The 14,160-nt window shown below is 47.4% G+C and overlaps 2 protein-coding genes across 2 annotated transcripts; both read right to left on the bottom strand.

The window, feature by feature from the left end:
* Positions 1-1,114: 1,114 nt before the first annotated feature.
* Positions 1,115-1,516, bottom strand: F4817DRAFT_318870 (uncharacterized protein; the record flags this gene model as incomplete). Its single annotated transcript, XM_049300983.1, has 1 exon — positions 1,115-1,516. The coding sequence occupies one exon, from the start codon at positions 1,514-1,516 to the stop codon at positions 1,115-1,117; it is 402 nt and encodes a 133-aa protein (XP_049156130.1).
* A 5,788-nt stretch (positions 1,517-7,304) lies between these two features.
* Positions 7,305-10,082, bottom strand: F4817DRAFT_220435 (fungal-specific transcription factor domain-containing protein). The gene is made up of 3 exons (XM_049298809.1): positions 9,831-10,082; positions 9,643-9,766; positions 7,305-9,586 (listed from the first exon to the last, which is right to left on the bottom strand). Exons 1-3 carry the CDS (start codon positions 9,877-9,879, stop codon positions 7,444-7,446), a joined length of 2,316 nt encoding a protein of 771 aa, XP_049156129.1. The 5' UTR covers positions 9,880-10,082; the 3' UTR covers positions 7,305-7,443.
* Between the last annotated feature and the right edge of the window lie 4,078 nt (positions 10,083-14,160).

Genomic DNA, 14,160 nt, shown 5'->3' with positions numbered 1-14,160 from the left:
AATACTATGAGAAGACAAGGCGTCTTGTCGTCTTTGTCCTCGTCATACGTCACTTCCTTTACAAGGCTCGAGTGCAAACCGAAGCCACGCTTGACATGCTGTTCAGCTTTGAGCCTCTGCGGTGTGTAAAAGATATTCTTCAGCGCGAAAGGCATTGCGGCGGGGGGTGCTATTTTGGGCTTGGCGTGGTACCATAGAGTGAGGGTGGTGCAGTTAATATGACAACGGACATATACAGGTTCAGCATTAAATTAAATAGTTTACCGCCCCCAAAATAAGCCTCGCGAAAGGAAACAAACCTTGAATATTGTCAATAAGTAACAAACTTCTTTAAACCGACGAGGGGCATATCTCGTGACGCATGCTAAATGAGAATCACGAAGCGCCCCATTCATCTCCTGTCGGAGAGAGTAGTAAGACAGATCATGCAGCTTTTCAGGAGTTTGTATGTAAAACTGGATCTGAATCATAGGTATGTCAGGCACCATTATGACAAAGTGAAATTGACCCAATCCAACCCAAGGAAATCATTGACAGCTGGATAAAGTCTTGCCAGAATTCACTTATCCACGCACTTGGCAAATGCGATTCAAAGCATAAGCGACGGAACTAAAGCAAATTAAGGAGATTGTCAATTATATATAGTGTACCTGTCAAGAGGGAACGAAAAGGAGAAAGGCAAAGACTTTACGTCTGCTCATACAAATACCTCATTTCAACCAGACATATATCACGGCTTAAGTGTACTAGTAATCAAATAGGGCTAACCAAAGCACATCTAAACAAATTACCTCTCATATGACGAGGTATGTATGAGTATATGAGAAACACTTAAGAATACCTACAGCGCCTTTGAGCTGGAAGCTTTGTGTTGTGGGGATTTTGGTGGTCTAGGAATCTGATAAAGGGGAACCTCAAAATTTATAAATCGAGAGTGTCTGATCAAGGACTGAATATTAATACTGAGCTAGGTCGTACCACATGTGGTCTACTGTAGTTCTTGCTAAAGCATCGTGCCGAATATCAAAGCAAATAATCCCATAAACTACCGTTCTCATAACGTTCGCAACCCAACCCTTTTTTCTCTCCCCAATCCACTAACAATTTATGCCTTCTAATCTGACTCTTCTTCCGACCGACCCAAAGTTTCCGGTGGCGTGCCTTGATATCGGATATCACGCTCCACAAAGATTCCCCTTAGGTTTCTTCTCGGAGGCGCTATCGCATCAATGCGGAAGTAACCAAGATGCCGGCTCCTTCTGATTCGCGATTTTAGGAACGATAATTCCTCATCAAGAGATAAGGCAAACTCGTTTTTGAAGATCATAAGAAGACAAGGTGTACCATCCTCTTCATCCTCGTCGTATATAACCTTCAGAACTGGATTGTAATGTAGAATGCAGAAGGAGTCTTTAGCCATTGCCTTGAGCCTATGTCTATAGGGCTTGTAAAGGGCGTTTTTGACACCATGACGCGGAGGACCTATCAAATCCCTGACGATGAAGTAGGAGCTCATTTTTTGGGCGACGATATGGAATTTTGTTTTGGATTTGTGAAGAGCTGCGATGCGGCTAATTTGATGAAGGTGAAAGGATTTAGTGTACAATATGGCAGTTTTCGTAGAGCTTAAATAATAATTTTGCTACTAGGAAAGTGTCCATAAATACGCACAAGATATAATAGCAGCATACCTAGGAGGTAGTTCCATGACATCGTGAGTTAGAGCCATGTTGACTGCACCCAACGGGACCAGTTCCGAACTGCTTGGAAGTTAACTTATATGGATGATACTCGACGACAAGAGGTAGCAGTCACGACATGGTAAACTAATCAGGGTTATGAACTAGTTCCGATGTATCCATCATGTCAAATTAATAACTTCTATTTTAGTAATATTATGAAGCTCATTAGACCCTAGTTGTATTGAATGATGATTTCTCAAAGAAATTTCGTCAGCAAATCACTGGTTGCTTAGGATTCTTTGTGGTTTTTGGAAAGTGAAACAATCTACGCAAGTCATACTACTGCTTATCGACCCGAGAATCATGAATCACCCAATTACCCCGAGATAATAGACAATCAAAATATCACGCCTAATATTTGATTTACATTTTGGTATCTTTTATAGTTCCCATCCATAATATATTATGCAGAGGCTCTGTATAAACGTCAGATAGATAAATTTATTAAATCTTAATCTAGTTCAAGTAAGTGAATCAAACGGCGAGCCGGTATCATTGTTAGAAAAATTTAGATTGAATATTTTCTATAACTTTGAGTACATAATATATGGGGCTACAAAGACGTATTGCAACTCTTTACTAGTCGAATCTAACTCTATACTTTGATTAGGTAAACACTCCGGAAAGACAGTAAATTTTATCAATATGCCAAAAATCTAGGGGCGTGTAGACAATTCGATACACTGTTAGCTAGTCCAAGCTTTGGATGCTCTAAGAGTACGCTGCATCCTGAAGAGACAACTCCAGTTTCCAGGTAACACTGACTCCTCAACCCACCCTCGTCACCACGCAAATAAAAACCACGTGTACTATAAATTACCTAGTTAAACGCTAAACAGGCGGGAACATCTGATAATCATCTAGTCCACACAGATGGCAACATGCAGAAGGCAACCCCTGAAACCATTAATAGTCTAGGACCAGATCACCGGGTCTCGCGAGCCGGTGACGTTGCCTTCTTAATTTTAGAAAGCCGGCGGAAACGTGGGACCTGATCGCCGCCGGTACCTAGCGAGCTCAGTCCGATCAGCCAGCACGGCAAAGAGTTCACGATCCCGATATCCCGCCCGGGGCAGGTTTCCCAAAGCGGGCAACGCGGCCGTCCCTGGAGAGGGAACCACACTAACGGGCCATCACCTATGCAGCTTGCGTCCTATTATAAACGGCCTAATGCACGGCCGATGTGGGGAGACCAGCAATGCTCCCTAAGTATTCCTTCCTATAGGCGGCATCGCTAAGGTCTGACGGTCCGGGATCGGCGACGCAGGTACGCCGGACTTGCAGTAGGCGATGTGGCAGTCTAGCCTACCAGCCGGCGGCAGTGGATGCGTGAATGCCGATGGAGTCCGAGAGATACAACGTTGAGCTGATTGAGTTAGCTTGACATTGATGGTATACATATAAGGATGCTGCCAAGACATTTGGGGAAGACTTACAAGTTGTCAAGCCCTACTACATATCAACCACCTGCAGGAGCAAGCCGTGGTAACACGGAAAACGACCACTGAGTAGATCGTATGCTACACAACTAGGATTCTTGGCATGTAGTTGGAAGTGCTTGCTTCGAGACGACTGTTCATTGCTTGAGGCCGTTGGCGGAAAATTCTATCATCAAGCCAGAATGGAACGGTTTCACTCAGACACACACCGGAGAAATTTACAGAAAAGCTTTTTACCGAAATTGTCAACGTCAGTGGGAGCTTATCGTATCAATTCGAGATCTTCTGAGATCATGATCGTCACCCGACTTATCGTCATGTTACCTCCTAGGCCGAGAGACACACACCTATGAAGTACGTGAGGGAACGCCGGCATGGATCGCAGTCCCAGCGAAGGGGATGATTTTCCGAAGATCCAGACAGACCGCAAGAATCAAAAGCTTCAACGTTGGAGAACTCTTAACCCCGGTTTCTTAACTCCAAATCTCGAACATCTAACCTAGACCCATGAATCACTAGCAATTGACTAAAAGTTTCTTTAGTTGTGCAGCGACAAAAACAGTTGGGAACGACGTGTTCGTACATAGAGACGGTCTGGAATGCTACTATAGCAAGAACAAAAGAGTTTTTTTTCTAGAAAACAGGTTATCCAGCTGTGACATTCATCGCAGCGCACAAGCAGGGACCCCAGACTTCTTTACATAGACATCAAGAAAGCTTGTAATCCGTACAAGTAAGAGAAATCAGGGTTTCGCTTTTATCCTCGACGCTGTAACTCGACGTTGCAGTAAAACACGGCTCGAGTAGCTCGACTTTGGGCCAGGTTCTTGGCGACCCAAGGTCGAAACCCTGAAAACCATCCAACTGCTGCTATCACCGGTCCACTTAGTTGATTCCTCGGATCCTCGGTGAGGCCGCGAAGGATGCTTAACCGTTCGTTATTACGATCGTGACGATTATGATATGTTTGCACTTACATTTGGTTAGACCTCCTATGTATACACATAGCAAGGATACGGAGTCCAAAGCCCCTCGAGCTACACCATGTACTACTCAATTGAATCACGAGACAGTGTATGCTAGACTAGTATCTAGCTTCGCTACGTAGTCGGCGGCATATTTGCTGCGAGGGCGAGGCACAGTTACGGTAGTCAAGCTAAACTAAACCAACGTAGTCTATTTCACTTGTCTCTTTCTAAACTATGCGCTTCCCGAAAGAGACAAAGTGGACAAGAAGAGGGGACTAGCTGAGGACCTTACTGCAAGACCTTTCTGTACATAGTTCTCGAATGTATTCACTAGGTTAGAAAGTATGCACTAGAGACGAGGGGGCTATATCATTATCATCATGCGATAAAGAATTGCTACCAGGCATCATTACAACCATCGATCAGCCCTGAAGTCACACGAAACACGGTTCGAATGTGTAGTGGCGATTGGTCCTTAACGACACCAACTTGCTATAACCCCTGTTGACAATCGCATGAGGTTCCAAAGTGCCCTTTCATTCGTGCCACCGCGATGGCAATGAAGTCTTCTCATGGTGTCCTATAAATCCTTTTTAAGCTCCGGGTATATGCCAAGGCCCATCGAGACCCGAAGTCATCATAAGATTGAAGACAGGTCACGTTGTAGAATGCAGACGTATGTAATTTAGGTAAATATGTGACGGCGGTGGCGAATCGATCGCGAGCGGGCTAGATTACCTTAGGTACCTAAGGTACCCAGGCTTGGAAGTTGAGAGATGATAAGCTCGAATCTCAATCTAGCGCAGGTCCCTGCCATGGTGACGCACCGTTGGAAGCCCAGTTGCACTTCAGCGAAGGCTCTCATCGGACGGGCACCTGCGACCTCTCAACCCTGCCCGCCGGTCTGTAAACTTGGCATCATGTCGACTGCCGCTGCAATCTCGCGCGACACAGCAGTCGGTAGATGTACTCGATGACAGGAACTGTGGAACGAGGAATCCTGATGGAGGTAGGAATAGAGTAGTCGCAACTGCCTTGACGTATGATAACGTCTTAGACTGGGAGTAGATTGATAGAGGATATTGAAAAAGAGGGAGAAGATGAACAGAAGGGAATAATGGGGTCATAGATTGACATCCTCGTCGACGATCTCCTAGACCCTTACCCCGCATCTCTCATCTCCTGGTGATCTCCTCTCTTGCCAACCCTCCATCACCTACATACATATCGTGATGTTCTCCAACACAACGAGGGTGTCCTTGGAGAGGGGTTATCGTAGATCTACTTACCTAACATACATCGGCACTGCTGCCAAGTTGTTTTGCCTTGACAAGCGAGTAGTCTTCTGACCACGAGCGTCAGGAAAGAAGACTCTAGCGAGATGGAGTCTTGTTTCTTCACTCTGGCAGTCATTTTTTTCAGTTCGAACCCCCTCCCTCTAATCGCGCTGACCCCGGAAATACCATAGAAAAAAAGAAAAAAAAATGATTTCCTTCTCCTCTCCCCCGCACGGGAATTTCCGCTGTGCAACACTTAAACCCCAGATGGGGAATGGCTGGGGAGAGACAAGGGACCCCTGGCAGCACATAGCGGTACTTGGGTAACATCGTAACACACAGTACATGTACTTCGGGAAGCGTTACCGGGCGGGAGAGGCTTGGTACGAAGTAACCTCTCTAGCAGCCTTATAACAGAGCTCATTACCAGTTCGTCTACGGCGGCCCGAAAGTCCATATTGTACCGGGATTTTACAACCCTTGCCCAGACGGCGCCCAATCACGATGGCATAAATTTCCCCAGTCCCGCTATCTGACGGCCAACAAGCCGACCGACCAATCGTGTATCTTGAACTGCTTATTAACATTCTTCAGGACTACCCTTGTGCATGCAAGACATTTTGTCTCGCAATAGCGATTCAGCGAATGGTGTTGAAGGGAGTTGGGGGCCAGCAAGAAGCTATTCTGGGAAGTGCATAGATATTGGTTGTTGCTATAACCAGTGCTGTCATTATCAGGAATAGGAAAATACCAGGGAGTCATGACGGTTGTTATATGCAGATGCTGTGAACACTAACAGAAAGTCCCCCTTACCCATCAAGCATACTGACGTTACGAGGTGTCAGTCTCCCTACTCTAGATTATGTACTTCATCTCTTCCAAGGCATTTGTCCTTAACTCAACTTCTTATAGCGTCATTAAAATCATAATGGCTCGTCAAGTTTCTCTTCATGTTAGACTTAAATATCCAGCTAAGACTCTAATAGAGGTAGTCATCAGGAGGTAGGGAGTCAGGGGCCAGGCCAACAGAACCATTACGTTGGGGTAGTCTTCTCTAACATCTACCTTGCTATGCCTACCTCGTGTAGCCCACCATCTTGGCGAACTACCACATGCTATGATGTGCCAAGTAGGCATGCAATCTCCAGGCACAAGCACAGATAAGGTTTAAGTAAGTAAGCGTTCACGACATCTACCCCAGATTCCTGTTTTTACCTACCGGCTTTCCGTCGACGGTATCCACTCCCTTCGGATCTCAGTTCCTTGGAGGCCTTCGTCAAGATGCCAAGTCCACTACGTATGTGTGTGACGATGTATGTCAATCCCCATTTGGGATCTTCCTTTTCCCCAGAAGACGCTAATGTAAAGCACTTTATTTTTTTTTTAATCACTTCGAGTTATGCATAGTAAGTTAATGTTCTCCTAATAATAGTATTATGCATGTAGGTATTGTATGTATGTATGTAAGTCTGTATTCGAGTCTCGTACAAGTTTTCTTCCAGATCGTGACAGGTCATCCCTCATTTAAAAACTTTTTTGTCTCCTTGATTCCCCCATTACGTAGTAGTCGTAACAGTAACAGTACTAGTAGCAACAGTAGCAGTAGCAGTTATCCCCAGACTCCCGTCAAACCATTCGAGCGGGCTGATTTAGCTTGGGGTTGCTTCGAAAACCACGTTGCCCGCCGGCCCGGTGCCCTTCCCTTCCCCCCCCTTTTTAACCTTTTGAATTCGTTGTAACCCAACCATGAACGCATCCAACGTCAAGAGGTATCATCGCTGAAACATACATGCACGAGGTGAATGACGATCATGGACCCCTAAAAAATGACAAAGTATAGAAAGAAAGAGAAAAATGAGTAGAGAAAAAGTTTTTTGTCCGGATAGCCAACCAGAAGTGCAGAAAATCAACCCCAACCGATCGTCGTAATAGTATCAGTAGTAATAATAGCCGCGTAGCCATGTGTCTCTTGTCTCTCGTACACGCAACATGATTGACCAACCACCCAAAGGGGTAATTAGTGGACGAATGAAAATGCCGAATTATCGATGCCGTAGGCGCCGAGCTGACCCATCAGCCCGCAGCCACCGGTCGGTGTCCCGTCGTGCATGTTGCCGTTGCCGCCGAAGTGTTGCTGTGTCCACTCCATCTCGTCGGGCGCGCCCCAGAGCATGCCGTCCAGGTCCCACAGGCCGTGCTGGTCTAGCATGCCCATCATGCCACCGAAGCCCTCGGGTTCGAGGCCGATAGGCGACATGTGTATTTCCGAGCCGTCGCTCATGGGGTTCATGATACCAGCGTGGTCAGTTGCAACTTGTAGCCTCTGGATGGGGCTTTGCTGCCTCAAAATAGCGGGCTCTAACTGCCGCGATGCCTCGTACATGCGCCAGACGACCTCGCGGGAGCGGCGAGCTGCCAGCGACCAGTCTTCCATGGCTTCAAGAAGTTCCAAAATGGTCTCGATCTGCTTCTGCCAGTCAGGCACGCGGGGGCTGTCCCACTGCCAGAAGATAGAGACGAGCGGAATCATAGCGGCCTGGTACAAGAACCAGACTGCGTTCCAGCCGGACATCTGGTTGCGCGACCATTCGCGGGAGATATCCTCGATGGTCTGCTTAGCTAAGTCGCGGCATGCCTCGATGGCGGCGATGTCATGCTCAGCAGCGTGTGATGCGCCACTGCTGGCTAAATTCAGAAGGACTGGGCGGTGCAGTAGCATGCGCAGGTTCTGGTAGCGCCACTTCATGATGCAGCGGGCGATGTACAGGGGTTCGGCGCAGGGGTCGCTGGTGCGTAGTAGCCAAGGTAAGTTACTGAACCAGTTGACCAGTTGGCCATCGAGGTTGCAGCGGTCTTCAGCACGTAGCAGGGGGGAAATTGCCAACATGTCCTGGATGGCGGTGGCGATTTTACAGAACTTGATGTTCTCAATCAAAGGTAAGATACCCGCGTGCTGTGCCGAGTCTCGCGCGGAGGTGACGCCAGTCTCTGGTGGGCGGATGTTGATGGCAGGGCCCCATCGGCCGAATGACGGGCGGCCCATGGTAGTTGTAGCCCAAGTATCGAGGCAGAACAAACTCCACCAAGTACGTCTTCTTGTTTCTGCGGCTGCAATTTCTTTGCTCGTACCAGCAGGGCCGTGAGCTAGACTTTCTCGGTGGAGTCCGAGAGCGCTCGCCATCCTGATAGCAGCACCAACGACGGCATTTGCCATGTTAGGTCGGTTAATGTAGTGTAGGTAGTATCCTCCTATTAATGCTAGGGCTTGGACAGTCTCGATGTGGCTGCTGCCGAAAGAGTCCATGGGGAGGTATTCCATGGCCCGGCTGTAGTAGTTTAGATGGTTGTAGTCGTCGGATTTGAGAGCGGCAATGCATCCCATAGCAAAAACCATGTTAAGAATTGCGAGCCATGGGGCGTCGTATCGTTGTCCTTCGAGGTAGTCCGCTCGGAATGAAGCCTCATCTAGCATAGGGACAAATACGTGTACTCGCTTGAAGTAGGCGTCGATTAAAGTTTGGCCTTTCCATGACCATGGCACTCGTTGAGGCTCTTTAGGATTCGTGACTTTTTGCCTCATGATCGGAAGATTGTGTGCCATTTCTACGCTGTTGAGTGGTGGTGTAAGGGAGCTTCGGAGGCCCGGCTGGACTTTTAGCATCACCATGAGTGCTGCTTTGATGGATGAGGCGCCCAGATATGATGCTTGACGGTCGACCGATAGAGAAAGCGCATTAACATCGTCCGCTTCGACGGGTATAGGGTCTCGTCCTCGGCGTTCCTCGTCCCATTCGATATCTCGAGATGGTATTTGTTCTAAGCTGGAAAGGCCCTGGTCGGACCCTGAGAGAGAAGGCGAGCCAATGTCTCCAGGCATAGGAGAAGTATGTAGCGGTGGCGATGGAAGTCCCACGGCCGCGTCAATTTGTGGTCGGTCAAGGAGACTAAGCAGTTCCTGGCGAGGTAAGGGTAAAAGTGACTGAACTTCATGGTTTGGGAAAAGCCGCTTGATAATTGACCGGCATTCCTCTAAAGACTGTGATAATGCTTCAAGCGTCTTCCTTGATGGGATCACTCTTTGGCGGTGCTTGTCATAGAAACATCGCTTTGGAGCTCGGCTCGAGAGACATTGACCACATGGCTGTTGGCCATCACATCGACTGGACTTAGTGTTAGCAACTTCTTCGTTTATTCTGTCATGTTACACGAGGCGTACATCTTCCTACGCTTGCATTCAGCGCATGCATGTGGTGTAGTAATGCGCTTAGATGTGCCGTTGCCGTTTGTCTTAGTACTCTCCGTAGAGTCTGTGGACTGCTTCCGAGGAGTGACTCCTTGGACTAGTATCAAGTTAGAAACTTGTAAATATGTCGAATTCGAGAGGGTAAAGTGAGGGAAACTTACAGGTATGAAACATTCCACCTTGGGTGGGAATCGGTATACTCGGTGCCATCTTGGCTCAAGTACTCCTGCTGGAGTCTAACAGCTGAGGATGAGGTATGAAGTGATGAAGTGAAACTAAGCTTGAGTGAGGTGATGTATAATGACTCAAAATCACTATAAGCAATCCGGGGGATGTGGGGAGCCGTCTTGGACCCAGGACCGACAACACGGGAGACGATGAAGATTTATATAGGATATTGCCTTGTAACCTATTTTGGCGGGGAATCTGGAGATGAAGGGTTGGTAAATAGATTGTGTGGAGTAACGCAACCTTGTCCAAGACTCTATGTAAGTTGCTAGTTTGATCAGGAACCGAGAGGCTATAGCGCATCAGATATACCTCCACACCTCCATACATACCTCCCATAAGATGTGACAGGTCGAGCAGGCTAGACTTGCAGACTAGAGGTTAAGGTATGGCAAGGGACGTGCCTTTGGTACCAGAAAACGTCGAGGTTTGGACAGGTAGGGAAACGCGCATCTGGAGATCAGTGCCGTATTGTCGAGTAATGATTAACACGTTTGCCACAAGAAACAACAGCACTCAACAGCTGATTGGCATATGTATAATCTGGTGTATCTATACCAGATCTAGGGTATACAAGGGGTAGACGTATGATAGTTTGCCATCCCAAGTCTAGTATATAGCATTATCTATCTGAGTTAGCCAAGTGAGTCGCATGTAGCACTCATCAAAGGTCTTCATGGCCTTTGTCAGTGGTAGCGACTCGAGATGATGGGCGCTTGAACCAATAGAGCATAGGATAAGATAGGAATGTCAGTGTTTCAGCCCTTGGACAGCTAGCTACCTATTCATGCCGGGACCAGGCTACAGATGCCGTTCGGCAAGTTGAGATATAATCCGAAAGCCATGTGAGCAGTGACTGACGTGCAGGGCCTCCCGTTCTAAGGAGTGGAACTAGGGTAATAGTTTCATGCATGATGGGAAACTTCAAATAAGATTTTGGAAGGGTTTATTTCATAGCGGTACCTAGAAAGTTGACGTTTTGGCGTGTCTTTGGCGTATTGTCTGATTTGCATGGAGTTCCTGGCGTATGAAATCTCCGAGCCTGACACCTTTCGCGGCGACTGGGTTAGATTTTGGGAAGGCTAGGTTCGATTTTCACTGGCTGGAGAGGACTTCTCCCCCATGAACAAACACCCCCTGAATCCCTGCTACTTAGCCACGGGGAACCGTAGTCGAGGGGCGGCCCCGCGATCACTGCCATTCTCTTAAAGAATTCCCAGCAGGATCAACGGCCAGAACTTGTATGTACCCGTGACAGGGTTACAATGGGAGATTGTAAGCAGGCCTGCAAGATCTGCTAGTACTTCCTAACCATCGATACTATGGTACTTAACATCCCTCCAAGCCTTTAGGGCAGGGGAGATGCGTGGCAGGGGTCGTCGGCCTTTTTAGCTACCTACATTGTAAAAAGGCTTGACCGGCAAACGGACCCGTGCAAACGACATGGGTATAGGTACCTCTCACTCAGTTTTCGCGTACTGAACGATGGATGTGAGTCTTGGAACTTACATACACGGCCCGGGACTATTATCAAGGAGAAGCCGCTGCAGACCACTCATGACCTCGACTTAATATACAGAACGTAGCAAGCGCCGACTTAATGTCTCAACGCCAGGCACGTATATGCGTGCACTTCACAAAGAACCCCATAATTCGTACCATGAATAGTAATAATACGTATAGAGCTACACTTACACGTACAATCGCTAACTACGAACCGCCCTCGGCCAAGTATCCCCAGGTCTTGGAAAGATAAGTAAGCGACATGTCAACCGGGAGATCTTTTTCCTTGCATCTCTGGCAACTTCGTGCTATCGCAGTATACTATCCTATACCTTAACAATAACTTACACATTTAGATCGTCGTCTTTTAACGCCCTAAAGAGAGACGAGATCAGGGGCGGAAAAGCCGATGCAGGAAATTCCGCGATGCCGGGGCGGAGAACTGAGGAGCTAACATACCTATGTAGATTGGCTCGCTCCCTCGAGCACACACTTTGCTAACGTAAGGCAGTTAGTCTCGGGAGAGCGGTACGCTGTTACGATTCTTCACGTCTTGGCGACGTCTTGGAGCATGTAGGTACATCACAGTCGCGCTCAAGAAAACACCTATCGTGAGGTTGACCCATTGTTCACGATCCCCTCAACTCGACTTGTTAAGTTACTAAGCTACTACAACCCCAATCGGCCTACGATCATGATACATCAAGGATGGAAACGTTCAGCACATCATCCCATTCACGAATGATCACCTATCGAGATCTTTGCTCCAAACCCGGGCTAGCCCGACTTAGATGTGGAAATGAGGTGCGACGTACATAATGCGATCAATGACAAGTTGTCCGAACATTTTCGAGATGTCTCTCAGGGTCCCGCCAATGGACATTTAGAAGCCCTGTGAAAAGTTTGTTCAAGTCCCGGGTCCCTGCACGATTCTCTCCGGATCGCCCATGACAATGTTTCCCTGCAAGCTTTTTTCTACGTCCTATTCAGGTTCAGTTCCTGGCATGGTGCTGCTGCCAAGCTCGTCGATTTTACCCCACACTCTTGTCGATGTCGGCTGGATACCTGCAACTCTTTTCATCGTTGTACAGCAGGAGTTACAGCAGGAGTGTGGAGTGCAGTGAACTTGAAAGCAACACCTGACATTGATGGTTATATTGAAACGCCACTCGCTTAAGCACTTAGTCGACATTTTCAGATAGACTTAGATATCTACCTAGGTAGTGATGCAAATAGTGAGGCAAAACCGAATGAAAGCGAGATACTCTCCTTGCTCAACCTCTTGGCGCAGAATGTCATGACAAGACTCTGACATCTTAGAGGCTACGACATATTAATCTTGTATATTCTTGTCTCCACCTGCCCGTACTTGGATCCTTCTTGGGAATGCCCCATAGGTTCAAGAGGACTAGTCGACGCCTAAGCCGATGTGAAATTCCAGGATATGTCTTCGTCGTTGACGCAGTCTCGCCCGGGTTCGGACAGTAATCACTATTTATATGTTTATATTATTAAGGCGAAAGCCCTCTTGCGCTTGCAGGGGCATCAGCGCTAATAGGTATACCATAGTAGTAAAGTGAAGATGCTTGAAGCTTATACGAATGAACAGCGGGTCATAGGGTTGTCAATGGTGACTGTAGGGGTTAAACTCGGCTCTTAGCTACGATGTCTATCAAGGTGCTCCGTGCTTTGGTGTGAACTCCTCCATGAAGTTTCAATGCTCATGATGAGTTTTACTGTTGGGGTCGAAAACTGCGCTCGTGAGTGGTCAAGAGTCAGTCATATCGGACACGATTAGCATATATAGATATTAACTGGTGAGGGCAGAATTCGGACACATCCACGTGCCTCGCTGTCCAAATCGAGCCTATGAGTCTTGACGTACAGGATAGATAATGCGTGTTAGGCCTAATTAAGCTTATGCATCGTTCACGCAAGGCCATGCTGGTGTGGCCGACGACTTAAACAAGATAGGTAGCCGAGCAATTCGCAGACAATGCAGAAATACCCAGAGACCAATCAGAATGGCAAGAAGTCTCGGCCTCATTGGTCTATAAATTAAATTTCGCCGTTGATTTATATTTCATGGAGTGGCACTTTGAACATCTGGGGTAGGCGTTGCGCCTCAATCTGCCCATCGCTCCTCTTTCGTCTCCCAAGGGACACCACAAGGGCTTAGTGCCTATTCTCGAAGATTCTCGACCTCTTTAGACATGAGTAACACGACATTATATATATTGAAGAGACTCGTACGCCGTTGTACACTTTATAAGAGGGGATCACCACCTGACCTGACTCTTTTAATATGTTGCGCGATATTCCTTCACGGCTTGGTCGTCTGTTTGACCGGGAACGGTCATCTCCAACCAAAAGGGATTAACTAATGAGCCTATCAAAGGTCCCATAACTAGAAGCCAACCATTGTAGAACGATGTAGAACTCTGGAAACCCTTGCATTACACACCTTCATGCTCGATTCCTAGCTTAACAGGGCCTTGACTTACGTACCCTGATTATGAACTACACGGGGTAGAAGACAGGCATGATTATACCTCTTAAGAACTACCCACCCTTGTCATGCATAGAGCGTCTAAGTTATAGGACAGCGCTACATGTAACGGCCAAAAACCGACCAGCGCGTTCTACTAATAGAGGTAGAGTCGTACTTAGGGAGGGATAATAGGGATATTATGTGCGAAATCCGGGAGAAGGATAGCTGGCGTTTCATAATATTTCCGTACCTGAAAGTTACATCCACTT

This window comes from Daldinia loculata (genome assembly GCF_022478755.1).
Source record: "Daldinia loculata strain CBS 113971 unplaced genomic scaffold F4817scaffold_51, whole genome shotgun sequence".
Classification (NCBI taxonomy): Eukaryota; Fungi; Ascomycota; class Sordariomycetes; order Xylariales; family Hypoxylaceae; genus Daldinia; species Daldinia loculata.
The sequence above is the reverse complement of the archived record's forward strand: the minus strand, read 5'-3'. Positions and strand labels throughout refer to the sequence as shown.

Bases quoted from the DNA above. Each gene is read 5' to 3' on its own strand.
- F4817DRAFT_220435 (XM_049298809.1), bottom strand. From the start codon at position 9,879: ATGGCACCGAGTATACCGATTCCCACCCAAGGTGGAATGTTTCATACC. The intron at 9,767-9,830 runs GTAAGTTTCCCT...ACTTGATACTAG, and splicing joins AGGTGGAATGTTTCATACCT to TCCAAGGAGTCACTCCTCGG. The intron at 9,587-9,642 runs GTACGCCTCGTG...CACTAAGTCCAG, and splicing joins GAATGCAAGCGTAGGAAGAT to TCGATGTGATGGCCAACAGC.